Source organism: Notolepis coatsorum, assembly GCF_963971535.1.
Source record: "Notolepis coatsorum genome assembly, chromosome: 9".
NCBI lineage: Eukaryota > Metazoa > Chordata > Actinopteri > Aulopiformes > Paralepididae > Notolepis > Notolepis coatsorum.
In genome coordinates this window covers 105,516,380-105,531,857 of record NC_140173.1, presented here as the reverse complement: position 1 = coordinate 105,531,857, position 15,478 = coordinate 105,516,380, and the positions used below count along the sequence as shown (strand labels likewise).

Here is a 15,478-nt window from a genome sequence, read left to right as displayed (position 1 = left end):
TAGCTACATCGCCAACACTCTAATAAATTACACACCAGCAAGAACACTGCGATCATCAGCTGCTGGACTACTAGAGGCTCCCAGAAGCAGTCAAAAGAGGATCGGTAATGCAGCCTTTATCAACTATGCCCCAAAACTATGGAACAAACTACCCCAAAACATCAGGGAAGCCAACTCGCTAGACATCTTTAAAAGACAGCTTAAAACCTATTTCTTTGCTCAGGCATTTCACTGATAGATATCTGCTACCACCTAGTGGCAAGAGGAAACATCAGGGATATCCTGACACAACTTGTATTTATTCTTACCCTGCCTACTCTTTTACACTGCCTATCAAATTCATGTGTCGGTTATTGCACTTTTTACTTCTTACTGATGACTATTTTTAAACTGAATCATTTTAAACTATTCTTATTATTTGCTAGATCCAAATGTGAAACACTGATTATTTATGACTATTTTTAAACTGAATCATTTTATTCTTATTATTTGCTAGATCCAAATGTGAAACACTGTGATTATTTGTTCATGAACTACAGGAGTATTACTGAATAGAGAGCCTATTAGGATGCTAGATCCTAATGTGAAACACTGTGATTTGCCATATCTTGCTATGCTCGCTCATGCCTGTATTTTTTATGTCCGTTCTATTTTATAATTTTTTGACTATTTTTAAACTGAATCATTTTAAACTATTTTTACTATTTGTGTTACTGAAAACTGTAAGCGGAGCCTATTGGGATGCTAGATCCTAATGTGAAACACTGTGATTCTACCCGTCTATCTTTTTATGCTTGCTTATGCCTGTATTTTTTACTGTTGTGAAGCACTTTGAACTGCAACCTCTGTATGAAAAGTGCTATACAAATAAAGTTATTATTATTATTATTATTATATGAGAGAATAACAAGAAAAAATATTTTTTTGTTTTTTGTTTTATAGCCCTATAAATAATATAAACATGTTTAAAATGAATAATATTTACTCATTTTAAGTATGTTTGTGTTTCCAATGCACAATATAACGTTAATAAATAAAATAATAAATACTCGTTTTCTTGAACAGGAAGTGACTCACTTTTTTTTTTTTTTCTTTTTTTTTGTATTTCTCGGCCCGGGCTAGACGCGACAGCGCTCTGAGTGCGCGTCACTGTGTGATCGCTGTATCCGTAGCAGCCAATCAGTGCGAAACGCGTTGTGCGTTGAAATATGACTATTATGTTGGAATCCGGGCGCGATTTGAAGGCAGCAGCGTCACAAATTTCTGTAGCCGCATTTCGCAGAGACGCTCTCTGATTGGCCGACGCCAGTAATTTTTTCCGTAGCAGCATTTCGCGGAGACGATCTCTGATTGGCCGAATCCACGTTCTAATGTTCCAATTCTAGCTTATTCCTGGGTTGGTGCGGTAGAGATAGTTGTTGTTGTTGTGAGATGTAGCTGTTTGTCTTGGAGCGTGATGGCAAGTTCTTTCAACGGTTAGGCTTAGGCACTCTTTCAAAGTTGGTTAAGGTTAGAGTTTGTCTTAGAGCATGGCGATAGAACACCAGGTAGTTTGCAGGCTGTTCGAGGCGGACATGGACAAAGGCACTCACAGTACTTGTTGGCTATTAACAAGCTATATTATGGATGCAGTGTGGAGGGACATGCATGGACAATGGATGGACATCAAGGCTGGATGGACAATGCCATGGAGTGGATAATATATACTTTATCAACAAGCCCTTCTGCCAACAATAAGGTAGATTAGCGATATCTCTCTCTCTCTCTCTCTCTCTCTCTCTCTCTCTCTCTCTCTCTCTCTCTCTCTCTCTCTCTCTCTCTCTCTCTCTCTCTCTCTCTGCCACTCAGATAACGCTTCTCTCTCAACCGCTCAGATAACGCTGGCTTCTCTCTCTCTCTCTCTCTCTCTCTCGCTCTCTCTCTCTCTCTCTCTCTCTCTCTCTCTCTCCTCTCTCTCTCTCTCTCTTTCTTTTGGATTGAAAATACGTGGATTATGGCTTGTTCAATATCGTCTATGTTTGAATGAATGAATGAATGAAAACTTTATTAACAGATTTCAGAATGGGTACAATACAGTACGGCTCAATACACACAATTGTTAAGGGGATGCAGACCTGAGAAAGACGTTTGTCTTGTTTACATCAGGGTCCCAGATTTTCGATTCATATCGATAGTTTAATAGCTAGCCTTGGCTCGTTTAACAATATGCAAAATATGTGTACAGCCCTGTACTCATACTGAAGTTATTCTTGGTATCAGTGGAGGTTTCTCTATGACAACACGTGAAACACAAATTCACTCATAATTCATAATTATTATTAATTTACATATATATACATTTATTTTATTTATATATATATAAAAAAAAATATTTTTTTAATTATTATTATTTTATATTTTTTTATTAGAAAAGTTTTCCTCTGTAAAAAAAATTTCAGTGAATTTTTTCTTTTAAAAAAATGGCCAAAATTGACAGCTCTGAGTAGGCCTGCACTGCAGTAATGACTGCAATAATTATTCGTGAAGAAAACTTCACAGGTGTGACCCAATGTTATATAAATAATAAATAACAGCCAATCGAAATAGGCTATTAACTTCGTCTAAGCACGGTCTGTGCAGTTAAACTCTCGCCATTGAATGGAGGATTGAATGATTGACAGCCCTTGCCATCCAATACATGGAGGTTGAATATGATTGGCAGCCTTGCAAATCCAATCAGAGATTGCTGCATTGCAAAGTCAAAACGGGTCCATCTGCAGGGTAGGTTTAGCTCTGGCCAATCTCAAGTTTCTCAAGTTTCTTTATTAGTTGTCATACAGAAGTACAGAATACTTTTATACAAAATGTAACTGAAATAAGCATTTTGTATAAAAGTATTCTGTACTTCTGTATGACAACTAATAAAGAAACTTGAGAAACTTGAGATTGGCCAGAGCTAAACCTAACCTCCGACCCTGCAGATGGACCCATTTTGACTGTTTGAAAGAGCAAGGAAGTAGTTTAGTTGTTGTTTAGTAGAAGTAAGCTGTACAGCTATAACAAGTAAAGTCAGGCTAAATTAAACTTTGCGCCAACATTAGGACCGAAGTATAAACCAGCAACTGAGCAACATGAAGAAGTGGATCAGAAAAAACGTTGTGGATGAAAAAGTAAGTAGGCTAGTGTTTGTAAAAGCTTGTATGCTAACAGTAGCTAGCCATCTTCTTAGCCTACATCACAATGATAATCACCAAGCTAACTTACTGTACACACTGTAGGGCTGGGCAATTAATCAAAACAGAATCGCGATATCGATTCATAGACCTATGCAATCTCATTTCTAAGTTATGACTATTTTTTTTTATTAAAAAAAGTTTTTTTTTTTTTTTTTACTTTTTAAATTATTTTATCTGGGTTGAACATGATTTGTGGAACTCCCTCTGGTGTTGTGGTCGTGGTATTCACTGACCTTTGGGAAGTATTCCGACATGCACATGGGTATCTTAGTGGTGTAGTGTATCTTGTAGACCAGGCCCATTGCAAGTTGCTGTACTCTGTCGTCTACTCTCTAAGCCATCCTAGGTTGTCAAAGTGGGCAGGGGTGAGGTGGGTTTTAGGAGTAAGGTCAAGCAGTAGTCTGACCAGTTTGTTTTGTGATGTTTGTAATCTTGTTTTTAGTGCCTTTGAGGTGCTTTGGTACCATGAGGTGCAAGCATAGTCGTAGTACCCTTGAATGAGTGCTCCTGTTAGAGTCTTCAAGGTATTCTTGTTTACCAGAGAGGAGATCCGGTACAGGAATCTAGTTCGTTGGTTGACTTAGTTTTATTACATTGGATCCCATTTTGTCACAGGAATGATTTGCCTCTATAGGATGGAACCCAGGTAGGGAATTTCATCTTTCCTTTTAAGATAAGATAAGATATTCCTTTATTGATCCCCTTGGGGAAATTCAGGCATCATAGCAGCATGGGGGAAGGGGGGGGGGTACAGGTAGTGAAAACAACACAAGCAGTGTAAACAAATAGGTCAATATAATTTACTATCTAACTAACTGAAATATATTTTCACAGTGTCACATAAGGTGCAGTATGCATAAGGTAGTGTTATAATTTACTATCTAACTAACTGAAATATACATTATTCATTATTCACAGTATCACAGTATCCACATAAGGTGCAGTATGCCTAAGGTAGTGTAAGTTGTCCTCCTTGGGTTCCTATAAGTCCCAGGTCGATGTCTGGCAGCAGTTGCTGCCCACTGTTGTGGAGCCTGATGGCCACTGGTATGAAGGACTGTCCGAGGCGGTTAGTTGAGTGTCGGGGGGGTATGAGTCTGTGGCTTCCTTGTCACCTTCACCTAATATGTTTTGATCTGGTCAGGTGCGCTGTCACCTAAAATGTTTTGATCTGATCAGGTGCGCTGTCACCTAAAATGTTTTGATCTGATCAGGTGCGCTGTCACTTAATATGTTTTGATCTGGTCAGGTGGGCTGTCACCTAATATGATTTCATCTGGTCAGGTGCGCTGTCGCCTAATATGATTTCATCTGGTCAGGTGCGCTGTCACCTAATGTTAATATGTTTTCATCTGTGTCCACTGACCACTGACACACAGTGGGGGATGTTTTAAAAATATAATATATAATATAATATAATAATTTGTGCTTCACCTAAAAATTTGGTCAGCAGCCTCCACTGCTTGGTATATAATACTACATATACTAGGTCTGATTGTGTAACGAATCGATTCCACGTCGCGCTGTGTGTGAGAGAGAGAAGGAGAGAGAGGGAGAGATCTGAGTGTGTTTGGAGACGGAGTGAGTTTTGTTTCTAACTTTTCTATTTATATATTGTGTTTCAAGTTGTGAATTAGACTATACTTTATTTGACTGGTTGTGTGTTGTTGTAGTAACAGCTGAGCGACTCGTTCATACGAGCCGATTCATTGCCGTGAGCGTGAGTCGAATCGCTCACGTCTTGCCATGAGTCGGTTGCACTGTACATGTTTGCAAAATGTTTTGGTATAGCGCCCCTAGTGGAGAGAGAACCAGCAGCCGCTACTGCTGTCACTGTATGTCTCTGTATGTCTGTTTGTCTCAGAGAGAGAGACAGAGATGAATGGAGAGAATCTCTCCCACCAAGACAAAGCCCAGCAGCAAAATCTGGGTCAGGGCTTTACCCCCCACCTTGCTACTCAGCACCAAGCAGCCCTACGACTGTCACTGAGCAAAGGCTTCACATAATGTGAGGGTAAAGGTGTAGGTTGTGATGGTGGTGTTGTTTTTGTTGGTGGTGGTGTTGGTGATATTTGTGGTGCGGTGGTTGTGGGGCGAGGGTATGCATGAATATATGAATAGATCAATTGTTGATATTGTTACTTGGCCTGCATGAATTATCACACCGAACCAAAGCAATACAATCAAAACAATACATTAAAAATATCACACCAATGGATAATCAGTCAGGTAAAGTATTGTAATAAAAACAACCATGTCAAATAAATGCTAAAAACAAGCTCAGCATCCCAATAGTTGACTTCAATGGCAGAGTGCAGCAAGAAAACCTTGGCAAGTGTGTCCATTGTCCTCTAAAGCTGTGGGCAAGAGGAGGTGGGGGCACATGCACATGCACGTACACACACACACATTCATTCACTCTGTGGGCTGGTAGGAGGGGTGATTTTGGGAGGAGCCTGGCCCCAGTTTGGGGGCTTTTGGTGTAGTCCCAGAGCAACCCCCCCCTCTTCTCCTCCTCCTTCCTTCTCCCCCTCCTCTTTCCTCAGCCCTCTCCCCCTTCCCTCTGTCCTCCTTTCTCCCTCTCTACACGCCAGCGTTCCAGGCCCCACATTCTCACACCGAGACGGGACAGTTGGAGCGACGCATGGTAAGAGCACCGCAAACCTACTTCTTAACGCTGTACGTTGTTGTTTTAATCTCCAGGTAGACACATGGTACCCTAGAACTGAAACTCAATGCTGAGTTGAAATTATGAATTCTGTTTTTCTATCACTTATTTATGAGGTGTACTGTATATGGGCAGGGAGGCTCGAGGGGTTTTTGTTTTGCTGTGGTGTCTTTGTTTTCAACTACCCAAACTCTACATATATACACGCATCCCTCTCTGCTTTCCATGGTATGTCCATAGCTGCGTGTCCCGTTTTGACTCCTCTTGGGGGGGGGGGGGGGGGTGTTGCTGATGCGTGGCTGATCCTGAATAAAGACCCTGCACATCGACATAGAGTAGACCCCCCCCCCTCCAACCCCACACCCTCCATCCTTACTCTGCCCCTCCCTCAGACACTCCCAGGACAGCCATGTCCTTCAGTGTATTTTGTAATTCTCTATCAATCTCCTACATGGGACAATTGTATGATCATACTGGGACCTATAGCCATTGTGATAACTCATTGCTCAAATGCAAAAAAAATACAAGGAGGCCAATTTAAAAAAATAAGAAGAAAATCTCAATTTAAAAAAACAAAAGAATAAATAAAAGTGTTAAAAAAAATAAATAAAAAAGGTTTCCACAGGACAGAGATAATGTGTGATGCAGACGTCCTGCATTTACTTAGCTTTTTACATGAATCGCCCTCCGGGTTTATAATAAAATGGGCTGCAATGAATGTCTAATTAAGCATTACATCATGCGACAGAGTGTGTTATAGAAATTAGATCACGCCTGTGGGTGGTCTTTAGACCCCCATAGGCATGATCTAATTTCTATAACACGCTCTGTCGCGTGATTGATTGATTGATTGATTGATTTTATTGATGGATTAAAAACACACAACCAGGATCCAAAGGATAACATGAGAAAGAGACCCTTATTTCCGTCATGGTCCCAGGGCTGTTAGGCCACAACAAAAACATGACAATAACACAAAACACATACATTTAAAACATTATAAGACTAACCTATCGCTAAAATTGTATACCCCACAATAACTAAAAACTATTCCTCTATTCTGTCCATGAGCCACTTCCTGACGCTTCTCTTGAAGCTGTGGAGGCTCAAGCTCTGCTTGATGGGGATAGGCAGCTTGTTCCAATCCTGGGCTCCAGAGAAAGTAAGGGAGCACTGGCCCAGTTTGGATCGGAAAGAAGCAGGCTTCAGGTTTGCTATGCTTGCTCTAGTTCTGTGGTTGTGGGATTCGTTGACCGGGGTGAAGTAGTTCTGGAGGTATCTAGGGGACCTTTGGTTTATAATATTGTGCACTATGTTCAGTGATGTGATGTGTATGTGATGTAATGCTTTTATACAATGGCCGAATTCATCCAACCTTATTGCTATACAATAAACACACATTAATTGAAGATTTATTGACAAACCATCCGCAGAAAAAGTAGTTAAAAATAAAAAAGAGAGAAGTTGCCTCCATGTGAAAGCAGCTCGGAGGTGCGCTGTTTCAAGGCAAGAAATGAAGTGAGCGTGTGTTATTGGTTTGATTGATTGAAAATTTTATTACAGATAGACAGTGCTTACATCTTTATACAATTGCCGAATTCATCCAACCTTATTGCTATACAATAAACACACATTAATTGAAGCATAATGGAGATTTATTTACAAAACCATTCCACCTGACAGAATAGTTTTTGAATGAGTCGTTATGATGACTATATCAACACATCCATTCGTAAAGATTATTGTCCGCCATCTTGGTTTTTCCTAAAAACTCGAACTGGCGGAGTGATTGTAATTCGGTTGTGGGCGGGTTCTGGGATCACGAGCGTGTGTTATGAGAAATACATTTGCATGCCATTGTATAACAGGTGCTTCTTTGTGCCTTGGACTTAAAATTGTGCTTCGATGCAATTTCACTTTCAAGAATTTTCATGATACAATTTACCATATTTTTTAAAACAACGGAGGCCAATCCACTTGTTTGACGTGAAGTGAAATCTCACATCAGAGTTTTGTGTTTTAGGGAAAAAAAGTTACTCAGATCTTTCCACTGTTCTCCTCCACAGCCAGCATGAGCAGCCCGCAGTGGACCTTCCTCTTCGTCCTCCTCCTCTGCCTCCCTGTCCTTCCTGAGGGGAAGAAAAGTGGGGAACATAACCCCAACAAACCCCATCAGCCTCCTTCGTCCCCTCCCCCAACCTCCGGACCAGCCAAGAGAGCCCGGAACCGCTCCGTGCCGGGTTCTGGAGAGCTCAGCACCAAGCAGGGCCACCGCTGTACCTGGGAGAGCTCTGGGGAAGGGCTGGTGACACTGCTGGTGAGCTGCACGGACATCAGCAGCGTGACTGAAGGAGAACAGCAGAGGTAAAGGGCTGACCGTGTGGAATACATCATGATACACACACACACCTACATAATGGTAATTTCCTGTTATGGTGTTTATAAGTGTGTGTATATATATATGAATAAATAAATACATGTGGCATGCTCTGTAAATAGCCCATGTACAGATACCGATATGCCTACTTTGTTTACTTGTTTATTGCACTATGTCGCTCTATTGGTTGGACTCTTATATTATTATACCTGTATGCCGTGACAAATAAAACTCTTGTATCTTGTATCTCTTGTATCTTGTAATACATTATCAAAGTCAATACAAGTAAGGAGGATCATACCAGACTGAAGTATGGAAGGAGAGAAAACTGAATAGGGGAGGGGGTGAAGGGGGTTAACAATACATAAAATGATTGTATGTAAACAGGCTTAGTCTTTAATTTTCCTTCCTCCTCATCCTCCTCTTCCTCCTACATCTTTTTTTATTTCTCCTCCTTCTCTATCATTTTCTTGTTCATCCTCCTCCTCCATTTTCTTCTTCATCTTCTAATTCTTCTTATTCTTCCTCCTCCTCTTCTTCCTCCATCTTCTTCATCATCTTCTTCGTTTTCTATTTCTTCTTCCTCCATCTTCTTCATCACCTTCTTCAATTTCTATTTCTTCTTCCTCCATCTTCTTCATTTTCTATTTATTCTTCTTCTTCATCCTCCTTCTCTTCCTCCTCCTTCTTCTTCTTCTTCTTCTTCTTCTTCTTCTTCTTCTTCTTCTTCTTCTTCTTCTTCTTCTTCTTCTTCTTCTTCTTCTTCTTCTTCTTCTTCTTCTTCTTCTTCTTCTTCTTCATCCTCCTCCCCCTCCTCCTCCTCCAGGTACTGGTGTAGGTATGTGGGTAAGCCAGACCAGTGCCAGGCCTACGGGGCCAAATCCAGCCAGTACTGGAAGCAGCTGGTGGGGAAGCTGAAGAAGAGGCAGAATGCCTGCGATGGAGAGAAGGTCCTGAAGACCAAGACGTGCAAGAAGGCACCCGCCGAGGCTCACATGAAGCTGGCCCAGCGGAGCGGAGAGGAGCCCGTGGAGGAGAAGAGAGGAGGAGGCAGAGGGAAGAAGAAAGGGCCAACGACAAGCGGCACTTCCGACGGAGTGAAGATGGAGAGAAAGAGGAAAGAGGAGGAGGAGGAGGAGAAGAAGAAGAAAGAGGGGGATGAGGAGGAGAAGAAGAAGAAAGAGGGGGATGAGAGGACTGGGTTTGTGGCGGAGACGGATAGAGAGGTGAACGATATGGAGCCGGTCCAGACCTACTGCGCAGAGGGATGGCACTCCGTCTGCTCTTTCTTTGTTAAGTTCTTTGAGGGCTAAAAGGGTGTGTGTGTGTGTGTGTGTGTGTGTGTGTGTGTGTGTGTGTGTGTGTGTGTGTGTGTGTGTGTGTGTGTGTGTGTGTGTGTGTGTGTGTGTGTGTGTGTGTGTGCGCGTGTGTGCGCGTGTGCGCGTGAGGTCACAATCTCAATCGACTTTTGCACTTGTGGTCCACAAGGTGTCAAATTTGTGTTAAGTGGTAATTATCAGAACCTGAACACGATCAATCCGCCTTGGATATCTTTCTTTTTTATTTTGCAGTCGAAGTCATGAAATATAACAACCGTCCAGCATACATTTTCTTTTTACAATTGTAATTATTTATAATGAACCTATCAATTATATTCAAATGAAACATCCAAATGAAAACGATCAATTACAACAGAAACCTAGTTTTGTCATGATTTCTACAGCGGATTAAATGCAGTTACTAATTACTCAAACTCAATTGATGTATTATGTAAAAATAAAGTTATTTGTACCTCTAATTATGTGACGTTTTAAAGCATTCATCCGAATTGTAAAATAAAGTGCAACTGAAAATTACCTGATCTGATGATGATGATGATGATGATGATGATGATGATGATGATGATGATGATGATGATGACGATGATGATGATGATTTTTCTTTCTATACTTTTGTGAAATTTTAACAGTTAATTTGGAATTATACATGTGAATAAAGAATTATTTACATTCATCTTTTTGTCGCATTATTTTACTTGATCTTATGGTGTTTTTATTCTTTATTTGTTTGACCTTTATTTACCCAGGTGGTGAGAACTGGAAATGGGGTGGTTGAAGTGAAGGATGCCCCACCCACCCACCTCATATCCCAACTCACTTATCAGTCCCTGGTCTGTTGACCTTCAGAAAGGAATACATTATTGATGAGCATAGACCACAATGGGCTTTAGCATTTTATTATAATTGACCTCTCTCTCTCTCTCTCTCTCTCTCTCTCTCTCTCTCTCTCTCTCTCTCTCTCTCTCAATTCAATTCAATTCAATTCAAATGGGCTTTATTGACATGGGAAACATACGTTTACATTGCCAAAGCCAAACAAAACAAAACAATCAAACATAAAGCAAAATAAATCAGTACATTACAGACGGAATTTCTTGTACAGTCTTTATGGTGGTTGCATTCCGCTGGATGTCCTTTTCTTGTCACAGCAGCTCACAAATCTTGCTGCTGTGTTTGCACATTCTTGTATTTCTCCCAGTAGGTATGGGAGTTTTGAGTTATTGTCCATGTTTTCAAAGTCTCTTTGGGTGTTTGCAATTTGTGGGAAGTATATGTCTCTGATGTCTTGGTATAGGGGGCAGGTTGTTAAGAAGTGGAGCTCGGTTTCCACCTCTTCTTGTGTGCAGTGGGTGCATAGTCTGTCTTCTCTTGGGAGCCAGGTCTGCCTATGGCGGCCTTTCTCAATGGCTAGGCTGTGCTCGCTGAGTCTGTACCTAGTCAAGGATCTTCTTAGTTTTGGGTCAGTCACGGTGCTCAGGTATTCTGCCACTGTGTACGCTCTGTTTAGGGCCAAATAGCATTTCAATTTGCTCTGGTTTTGGGTTGTTTCTTTCCAATGTGTCAGATAGTTTTCTTTTTGTTTTCTTATAATTTGATTTAGTCCAGTGTGGTTACTGTCTGGTGGTTCTGCTTGTGTTTGTGAGCAGAGTCCCAGAACCATCTGGCTGAGTGGGCATCTATCGAGGGTCTCTCTGTGGGTGAGGGCTATGTTGTGGAGTGTGTCTGGGTCGCTTTCTTTTAGGTGGTTGTGGAATTTGAATGCTCTTTTTTGAATTTTTATGATTAGTGGGTATCTTCCTAGTTCTGCTCTGCATGCATTATTTGGCGTTTTCCGTTGGGTGCGGAGAATGGATTTGCAAAATTCTGCATGCAGAGTCTCAATTGGGTGTTTGTCCCATTTGGTGAAGTCTTGGTTTGCAAGTGGGCCCCAGACTTCACAACCATATAGGGAAATCGGTTCTATGACGGAGTCTAATATTTTGAGCCAGATTTTGACTGGAATGTCTAATATGATGTTCCTTTTTATGGCATAAAAAGCCCTTCTTGCTTTGTCTCTCAGGTCGTTCACAGCTTGATTGAAGTTCCCTGTAGCACTGATGTTTAGGCCAAGATATGTGTAGTTTTTTGTGTGTTCTAGGGAAATTGTGTCTAGGAGGAATTTGTGTTTTTGTTGTTGTAGGCTGGGCCTTTTTTGGAATATCATAATTTTAGTTTTGTTTAGGTTTACTGTCAGTGCCCATGTCTGGGAGAATTTGTGCAGAAGGTCAAGGTGCTGTTGTAGCCCTTCTTTTGTTGGGGACAGCAGCACCAGGTCATCTGCAAACAGTAGGCATTTGACTTCTGTGTTTGCTAGGGGGATGCCAGGTGCTGCAGTTTGTTCCAATGTTTTTGCCAGTTCATTTATGTATATATTGAAAAGGGTTGGACTCAAACTGCACCCCTGTCTAACCCCACGGCATTGAGGGAAGAAGTCTGTGTGTTTTCCCTCAATCCTCACAGCACATGTGTTGTTGGTGTACATTGACTTTATGAGGTCGTAGGTTTTCCCTCCAATGCCACTATCTAACAGTTTGTATAGCAGACCCTCGTGCCAAATTGAGTCAAATGCTTTTTGGAAGTCAACGAAACAGGAGTATACTTTGCTTTTATTTTTATTTATTTGGTTGTCGATTAGGGTGCTGAGGGTGAGAATGTGGTCTGTTGTACGGTGATTTGGTAGGAAGCCAATCTGTGATTTGCTCAAGGTATTGTTGTTTGTGAGGAAATGTGTGAGTCTGTGGTTAATGATCATACAGAGGATTTTTCCAAGGTTGCTGTTGACACAGATCCCACGGTAATTGTTTGGGTCATATTTGTCTCCCTTTTTGTGGAGCGGTGTTATGAGTCCTTGGTTCCAGATATTGGGGAAGATCCCGGAGCTAAGGACAATGTTAAGGAGTTTTAGTATAGCCAATTGGAATTTGGAGTCTGTGAATATGATCATTTCATTTAGGATACCATCCGCTCCGCAGGCCTTCTTGATTTTAAGTGATTTTATTTTGTCCTGTAGTTCTTGTAGTGTAATTGGGGAGTCTAGCGGGTTCTGGTAGTCTTTTATGGTTGACTCCAGGCTTTGTAGTTTGTCTTGTATGTGTTTTTGCTGTTCATTTTTTTGTATTGGGCTAAAGAGATTGGAGAAGTGGTTTACCCATACATCTCCATTTTGGATGGGTAGCTCCTCGTGGTGTTGTTTGTTTATTTTGTTCCAGTTTTCCCAGAAGTTGTTTGTTTTTATAGATTCCTCTATATCTTGTAGCTGGTTTCTAACATGTTGGTCTCTTTTTTTTCTGACTGTGTTTTTGTAATGTTTCAGTGTTTCACTGTATTGGAGACGTGTGTTCTGGTTGTCTGGGTCTCTGTGTTTTTGGTTTGATAGGTTCCTTAATATCTTCCTGAGATTTTTACAATCATTATCATACCATTTGTCATGCGTATTTTTATTTCTATTTTTCCTCGCTTTCCTATTTGAGGCCTTTAGGTTGGATAAGGAAGCTGTAAGGTCAAATATGTTATTGATGTTTTCTACCGCCCCGTTTACACTTTTGCTGTTGTGTTGGAAGTTTTTTTCTAGGAATTGGTCTAATTTGGATTGGATTTTTTGTAGCTTGATAGCGGATTGGAATGCTTCCATACTACTTTCTTTCCATTTGTAGTGTTTTTTAATAGTGTGTAGTTTGTTTGGTTTTGGTATTTCCTGGTTGTGTGTTGATCTATTCAGGTAGATAGTGGTTTTGCTGTGGTCTGACAGGGGTGTTTGCTGGCTGACTGTGAACGCTCTGAGAGACTCTAGGCTGAGGTCCGTGATAAAATAGTCTACTGTACTGTTACCCAGAGATGAGCTATATGTGTACCTACCATAAGTGTCCCCTCGGAGCCTACCGTTAACTATGTACAGTCCCAGCGAGCGACAGAGCTGTATAAGTTGTGACCCATGTTTATTTGTTGTTTGGTCATAGTTATTTCTGGGGGGGCATATTTGGGAGGGGATGTTCCCACCTCCTGGTAGGTGTTTGTCTCCCTGTGTGCTGAGAGTGTCAGGTTCTCGTCCTGTCCTGGCATTGAGGTCCCCACAGACTATAATGTGCCCGTAAGCCTGGAACTGGTTGATTTCGTCTTGTAGGATTAGGAACATGTCTTCCTTGTAGTATGGGGATTCAATTGGGGGGATGTAGGTGGCACACAGGTAGATATCTTTCTCGGTTGATGTAAGTTCCTTATTTATTTTTAACCAGATGAAAAAAACTCCGGTTTTGATTAGCTTTATGGAGTGGGTTAGTTCAGATTTGTACCATATTAGCATGCCTCCAGAGTCTCTCCCCTGTTTGACCCCTGTTAGCTTGGTGGATGGTACCAGTAGCTCTCTGTAGTTTGCAGGACAGCCAGTAGGACTGTTTCCTCTGTGCCATGTCTCTTGTAGGACCATGATGTCTGTGTTTGACATTTCTGTGGTAAAGTCTGGGTTTCTGCTCTTTGTTCCAAGGGCAGTTGACCTCAGACCTTGTATATTCCAGCTTGAGATGGTAAAAGATTTGTATTCCATTATTACAGTGTTATAATCCAGTGGTTTTGTCCTGGACCACAAATGAGAAGATCTTGCTGATCATCTGATGCACGGTCAGCTCCCCGGGTGGAGATCTGTCGGTCATGGGGTTGACCTGTGCATTTGTGTGGTATGGGGTTGGTGGTGGCATATGCTGTGTGTATGTGTGTTGTGGGGTTGGCAGGATATGCATTGGCTGGGGGGGGGTCTGCAGGAGGGGGGCAGGTCGAAATTGGGCGGCCTGTGCATATGTGTGATGCATCCTTTGCAGGTTGGGCGTGGGCCTGGCCTGGGGTGCAGGGTGGTCTCTGTTTGTAGCCTGTTGTTCTCTGGGTGCAGAAGGTCTTCTGGGCGTGGCTCTGGGTGGGGTGTTCATCCCTCTGTTGCTCTTGTAGGATGTGGTAGGGCTACGGTTTAGTGCAACGTCTTTCAGGGTCTTTGCGAAGTTAGGGACTGCTCTTTTGAAGATGTGAACATCGTCATGCAGGCTGTCCAGGTCTATGGTGGGGTGAGCTGCCATGTAGACGTTTTTCTTCAATGCACATTTTCTGGAGATGTGTGCATTAATACTTTGTATGAAGTCTGGGCAGTAATCCCATCTGGGTAGCAGTGCCGAGATTACTACTTTTGCTACGGGAAATGTTGACGTGGCTTTTTCAACTACTTCCATGACAGATTTGGTCACCTCCTCCACTCTCTCTCTCTCTCTCTCTCTCTCTCTCTCTCTCTCTCTCTCTCTCTCTCTCTCTCTCCTCTCTCTCTCTCTCTCTCTCTCTCTCTCTCTCTCTCTCTCTCTCTCTCTCTCTCACACACACACACACACACACACACACACACACACACACACAGCATCAACAATTATTCCAACAAGGTACATCTTGTTGACAGGTTCATCAGCACGTTCCTGTTATAGTCCTATACGTATTTTGTCTGACGTGCAGTCCATCACAACACACTGATCTGTAAATAATGACTCCATGTTGATCATTATCACATCACATCATCACTCTCCATTAAACGCCTGTGTCACAGAGGACAGACACACACAAATACGTACGCACACACGCCCACACACACACCATCACCACCAGTTGGGACTTTCTGGACAGTCCATTCTAATGAATTAGTGTGTATACTATGTCTGGCCAAAGCCTCACACACACACACACACACACACACACACACACACACACACACACACACACACACACACACACACACACACACACACACACACACACACACACACACACACACACACACACACACACACACACACACACACACACACACACGCAC

General features: G+C 41.9%; 1 protein-coding gene across 1 annotated transcript in view; it reads left to right on the top strand.

Moving 5' to 3' along the window:
• The window catches only part of fgfbp3 (fibroblast growth factor binding protein 3), a gene marked incomplete at its 5' end in the record, with an annotated part of 44,711 nt that extends 35,004 nt beyond the window's left edge, over positions 1-9,707 (top strand). Inside the window, 3 exons of the mRNA XM_084321949.1 lie at positions 5,762-5,862; positions 7,907-8,247; positions 9,087-9,707. Of these exons, the coding sequence (XP_084178075.1) occupies positions 5,762-5,862; positions 7,907-8,247; positions 9,087-9,573 (929 nt within the window). The 3' untranslated portion in view covers positions 9,574-9,707. The remainder of the gene's footprint in view (positions 1-5,761; positions 5,863-7,906; positions 8,248-9,086) is intronic.
• Between the last annotated feature and the right edge of the window lie 5,771 nt (positions 9,708-15,478).